Raw genomic sequence first — 6000 nt, forward strand, 5'->3', positions numbered from 1 at the left:
AATCCTTTTAATCTTTCAAAAAACAACATGCTCTCCTTAAAAGAGAATGCATAATTCCAAGCTAGATTTAGAAAACTTTGTACAAATAGGTGGCATTTTCTGGTGAGTGGCATGCGCAGGGAAGAAGGGTGGGAAGGAAAGATGTCATTAAGTAACTTTCAAGATTGGGAGAAACACTCCAAGCATCCATTTGCAAAGTAATACAGACTAGCAAGAAAAATTTAATACAAATTTGGAAGGATGTTATGGAAACCAAGACCATAAATGCAATTAACTTATCTTTCAAGGCTGTAATATAATTTAAATGTCCTTCTCCAGCCATATAAAGAATGGGGGATTGGGAATATTTTTTTAACTGATCGTTGCTTGATCAAATAGGTTCACACACAAGTTTAAGCTAGGCTTCCAGACCACTGTTATATCAAGTTCCATAAAAAAAAATTTAAAAATCACAACACACTGAACAACTCAGTTTTTGTGAACTAAGGAAAGACTCAGAATGATGCTCTTTGTTTTCAGTTGGACTATACAGGGGAGCAAAAGAATGACTTATGAATCCCATAAGAAAAGTACATTTTCACACAGGCTTCTGTACATGTATTTTTACAAAATTAACATTTGACCCTTAAAGGCATACCTGGAGTTGAAAGACTGATTCAAAATTAGTTTCTCACCCAGCGTATTTCTTTCCTAGTTGTCAGAGTTATATCTGTTTACTTTGCAGAGAAGCATGTTTCTACTACTGTCACTAGAGTTGTAGAAGTAATATGCTAAACTTCATAATGTTGTTCTCTGTGTTTTCTCCAAACTGCAAGCTAATATAAAGAAACATCATTAACACAAAAAAGATGACAACGATTGCAGCTTGTTTGCTGAAAAGGAATAGAAAATTACATAATGACTGAGTTGAGCTAAAGCATTAAAATGATGGCGTATAAATATGGATTGCTACCGTGTCATTTTTGCATAGTCATTTGTCTGTCTATAGCTACACTCCATTCAGTTATGATACTCTTTTCAGCAGTTTTAAATTCAGAATAAATTAAACCTTTGAAAAAATATGTTAAGCCTTGAGAAAGTCTGAACAAATATGGATTTATACAGTTTTCCCAGGACAGATTTAAATACCACAGAAGGGTACTATTGTCCAAACATATTAAGGTCCTGAAGCAACAAATAAGACGCAAGAATGAGAAGATAAGGCGGCCAAAGCTCTTGTTATCAAACAACTCTCAGTGCTAGAAACAGTACAGGCAATACAGATCCGTAACATTGTTTACTTCTGAAGAAGTGTGACACTATTTTATGACTCCGTAAAATGAAATGACTCCTGACTTCATAGGGCATAAAACCTTCCTTTCCCATCGCACCACCTGTTCCACGCAAGCAGACCTTGTGCCCAGAAGAGGCACACGTGCTCCCTTTGACCCCACAGGGAGAGCACGAGCACAGCTGCAGTTCAGCATCCGTCCATGTAAATACGCTATCTAGTGAGCCCTGCAATTATAAACGTAAAAAGAAAATTATAGGTAAGGCATGAAATGCAATGCATCCCAGACAAGTAAATATCCCTGCTCCGGAGCTTGGAGTAAGACAAAAGGTGATTGTACTACCCAAGCTACAGAAATGCCCGCAAAGCCCTGTTCTCCACCGAGACCCCAAGATCTCAAGACCAAGAACTATAGCATTGTTAGAAACAGAGCAATAGGATCTTACCACCTGAACGCAGTACAATGGCTAACAGTTGTAGACAGCCAGTTAAACACAAAGAATGAAGACAAAAACTAAGGTAAACAGTAGTCGCAGTGGCCCAACAGATGAGTCCTTCACTACAAAACATGAGCGATGGGAAGAAGGCTCAGAGGAAGGTCAAAGTAATCCACCAGCTGAAAATAAATGCCTCCTCCTTACAAAAAGTGGTTTTTTTCTTTTTTTTTCAAGTTTTGGTATCTTGCAAATACAAGAAGTGAGCTCTGCTTTAACAGACCAGAGGCAACGGCCACTGTCCTACTAGTAGATGAACAACAGAGAGGGGACACAGTGGCCACAAAGGGCCTTCAGAGTTGAATACAATAAAGAAAAGACAGCTCTCTAAAGAATACACTGACAAAAATCAAAATATCTGGGCAGGAAAGTTGTGTCTCGAACATTCCACATGGATGTCTTTTGGGAAAGACTACCTTTTTCCTAGATCCGCACAACAAACAATGCATGGAACTGAAAAGTGGCAAGAATGAATTAAAGGGGGTTTTACAGCGCAAACGTACAGAACAGATGGATCCCCGAGATGTCATACTGAAAACATACATAAAATTTAGAAACAGCTTGCAGGGAAAGGACCTAAAACGAGGACCTAGTTGAAGACAGCATGGAGATACTAACTTCAAAAACTAAATGAGCAAAGCTCAGTAGTAATGAACATATAATACTTTCCATTTTGAAAATACGCCATTCAAAGTCACTGTGAAGATGCCTTTAAAAACAGAAATTACAACTGTGGAAGAAATAAGAAGGTGATCAGGGAACAGAAGAAGTATAAAAAAAGAAACATCTGATGTTTTAAAACTTAAGGAATCAGAATTTCAAGTAAGTGACTAGAACTATAAACAGTATCTTTATAGCTTTTGTTTTCCTCCTTTGCAGCTTGATGGTCAGCTGAGTTACAAAAGAAAAGGAATATAAGAACAAACTCCTTTTTTAAAAAAAAAAAAACTTTCATAATTCAAGTTATATCACCAGTAATGACTAGCCATCCAGCTAGAAAGGATAGCATCACCTATAATCAAATAATAAACCCAACACATATACAAGAACTATGTTTCAGTGTCCGGAAGGTGGGGGGGGGTTGCCAGCTACATTAATGATGCACAAGAGTCAAGAGGAGGTTCCTTGGCCTTCAAATTACTGACTCAGAAACGTGAAAGATTTTAATACTTATGTTCTTTATGAACAAACTTGACAGCAAGTTAAGGCTCACTTTTAACACCAAAGTACTTCAAAAGTCTTTTTCATACTTTGCCAACGGCAGATTGTAAGTCAAAAAGGTACGTATGAAGTTGTGCATACAATCACTACTCCTATAAAAGGCCTAAAGCCCTCTTAATAAAAGGTGGATTTTTAAAAGCATAGTTATTTGCACCAATTAAAAGATTAATGCCTTTAAAAATCTTGGCATTTCTCTATTTTTTGGGCATGAAGAAGTCTGTTTCACCTTTGTTGGCAATTAGCTCTGCTGTAATCCTGTGATTTTCAGGAGCCACTGGGGAATAGTTATTGGTTTAAAATTTTCAGAGAAGATGGCTTATTTCTAACACACAAAAACTTCTGCACCGACTTCAGATTTTTATAGGAAGTGTTTAGCTGAACTTATACTTGGGGGCAAATTTCCTTTGGCACTGTATCAAGCTTTTTCCTCCGTCATAGAAGCTTTCCTTGATGGCCTGTTATTTCTCAGAATCAATAAACATCCAGTTAAACGCTGCCAATATTTAATTAGATCCATACTAAGTTTCCCTGCTTCTTAGCAGGGCTTCCCATCAAACTTTAGGAAGGAAGCTCTTCCCTGTAAACACAAAGCTCCAAGCAAACCAAGAGCGATCCTCACCTGCTCAGGGTCTATGAGTGATAAACAATTTGAGGCACACTTTACAGTAAAAAAGTCGGCAGTATGCATACCGATGCACTTTCTTCCCCTCTGTTGACTCTCATTCCTGTAGCAACACTTCCTTGCATGGCAGATAAGAAAAGCATGCCAGCATTTCCAATAAAACACCCTTTCACAGACGTGTTATACAGACAGCACGCTTCCAAAGAAACGCCAGACGAAACACCGAGGGCAGCTGGTTTCCCTTCCATCCATGAGCACCTTCTGCGTGACACCAACACCACGCTCTTGCAGTGCGGGATCTGGAGCGCTGCCTTCCCACCGCCGGCGTGACTCAACCCTTTTCCGTGCATCGCCAGCGATGACGGACTCCCGGAGCCCTGAGCCACGCCGACACCTGCCCTTCACCAGCACCTCCCTGACAGCTTCCACCCGAGCCACGAGCAAACTGCACAGCGGCCAGCACCGCCGCAGAGATATGCAAGGATTTTGGAAGGCGAGAAAGATTTCATCAACGAGTGTCACAACTTGGCTTTTCAAACCAGCCTGAGGTGCCGGAAAAGCCGGTTCCTAAAATAAGGAAGACTGTTGGCCGGTGGCCACGGGCCTGGCTTTCGGCGTTAGGAGCCTGTTTGCTAGCTGGCCCCGTGGGAAATAACCCCAGGTGCCCGCGGCGGCTCCCCCCAGGCTGGGCTTCCCTTCAACCTGCCCTAAGCGCGGGCGGCCCGCAGCCGCGGCGACGAGCGAAGGTGGCGGGCGGAGACGCCGCCGCGCTGCGGGAAGGACCCACGCCGGGCCAGGGCCGCCCCTCGCCCCACCGACAGGCCCCTCGCCCGGCCGCGGGGGCCCGCCCGACGCCGGCACCCCCGCCCGGCCCGGGGGACGCCGCCGCCCCCAGCCGGGACGCGGCGCGGGAACGTGGGCCCGGCCCGGCCCGCCCCGTCGGGGCTCGGGCCGTCCCCCACGGCGGGCGAGGGGGCGGCGGCGGACAAGCTCACGGCCTCCGCGGCCGCCACGGGCCTACCCCCTCCCCTGAGCCGCAGGGCGGGCCGGGCCGGGCCGGGCCGGGCCGGTAGCTCCGGTCCCGCTGTGGGGAGCCCGGCCCCGAGCCCGGCCGGCACCAGGAAGCGGCACCTCCCCGCCACGCCACAGCAGGGCACGGCACCCTCGCCGCCGCAGCCGCGGCGGGTCTCGCTGCCTTACCCGCTGGAGGATCCGCCTGAACATGGTGGCGGAGCCCGGATGCCGCCGGGCGGCCGCGGCCAGGCCGAAGGGGAAGCCGCGGGGCCCCACGCAGCGCCGCCCCCGCCCCGCAGGAGCCCGGCGCGGCCCGCTCGCCCCGTGACAGCCGCTGCGGCCGGGGAGGCGGGGCAGCCGCCGCGCTGGGGCGGGACCGCACCGCCCCGGGGAGGGACGAGCCCGGCAGAGACGGGGTGCCGCCGCCCGGCCGCGGGGAGCCGGGGGAAGAAGAAACGGGGAAGAGAGGGTGGAGGGTGCCCGGGCGGAGGACGCCAGGCCAGCGGGTCTGCTCCGCGGGACGGGGTGGCTGTGGCAGCGTGGAGTCTGCGCCGCGATCTCATCCGCGGGCGCCCGGGCCGGACTCCTTCCCGCCGCGGCGGGCCCAGCACCGCCGCTCTCGGTGCCCTGCTGCTCTCTGCCTGCTGTCTCTGCCGCCCGGGAGACGTCCCGGCTGCTGAGGGCAGGGCGCGGGAGGGGGGAGGACGGCGGTGTCTCCCCCCGGCCCTCGTCCTCTGCCCGCCCGGCCTGCAGTGCCCGCGCAGCCCGCTGCTGGGAGGAGGCCGGGCGGGTTTCCAGTCCCCTGGCAGCACGGCCTTCTCCCCTCAGGGGCTGCCCCAGGCGCCTGGCAGCTGCAGGGCCACCTCGCCGCTGTCATTCCTCTGGAATCGGGTCCTGGCCAGGGGAAGGTAACACACTGTAGTTTGAACTTGCGGCTGAGGGTTCACTGTATGAGGCAAAGCGCAGAGGCAGCCCCGGGTTTGTTTTGTTAGTCCTGCGGTATTGAAAGTACCGAGGAATGCACGTTAAAGGAGTATTGCTAAGGCATTCTGGTTTGGATAATTAATTGGAAATTTAATTCTGAAGGAGCAGCTGCTTACTTCAAGCCCTGAACTGAAAAGGCGACCTGGTGGCATGACCCACTGGGTCTTTTTTAAATGTAAGAAAAGAACATTTTGCTCACACAAGCACATACCTACCTTCAAAAAAAGTACAGCCCAAAAACATCAGTTCAGCCAAGAAAAAATCTATATCTGTAGGTGCTGAGGCAAAAACCCACGTGAGATGTGGCAGGACAGTTGCTGGAATACCAGTAGCCTCTAGAATATGTAATACGGTTCCCTGTTCTATTCTAAAGCTGCAATTTTTACACACTGGAT

General features: G+C 48.9%; 1 protein-coding gene across 1 annotated transcript in view; it reads right to left on the reverse strand.

Annotated features, from left to right (window-relative positions):
* EEA1 (early endosome antigen 1) overlaps positions 1-4851 on the reverse strand; it is a 73752-nt gene extending 68901 nt beyond the window's left edge. The window contains exon 1 of the mRNA XM_059816592.1: positions 4808-4851. Coding sequence (XP_059672575.1) covers positions 4808-4831 — 24 coding nt within the window. The 5' untranslated portion in view covers positions 4832-4851. The remainder of the gene's footprint in view (positions 1-4807) is intronic.
* Between the last annotated feature and the right edge of the window lie 1149 nt (positions 4852-6000).

Source organism: Gavia stellata, chromosome 4 (genome assembly GCF_030936135.1).
Source record: "Gavia stellata isolate bGavSte3 chromosome 4, bGavSte3.hap2, whole genome shotgun sequence".
Classification (NCBI taxonomy): domain Eukaryota; kingdom Metazoa; phylum Chordata; class Aves; order Gaviiformes; family Gaviidae; genus Gavia; species Gavia stellata.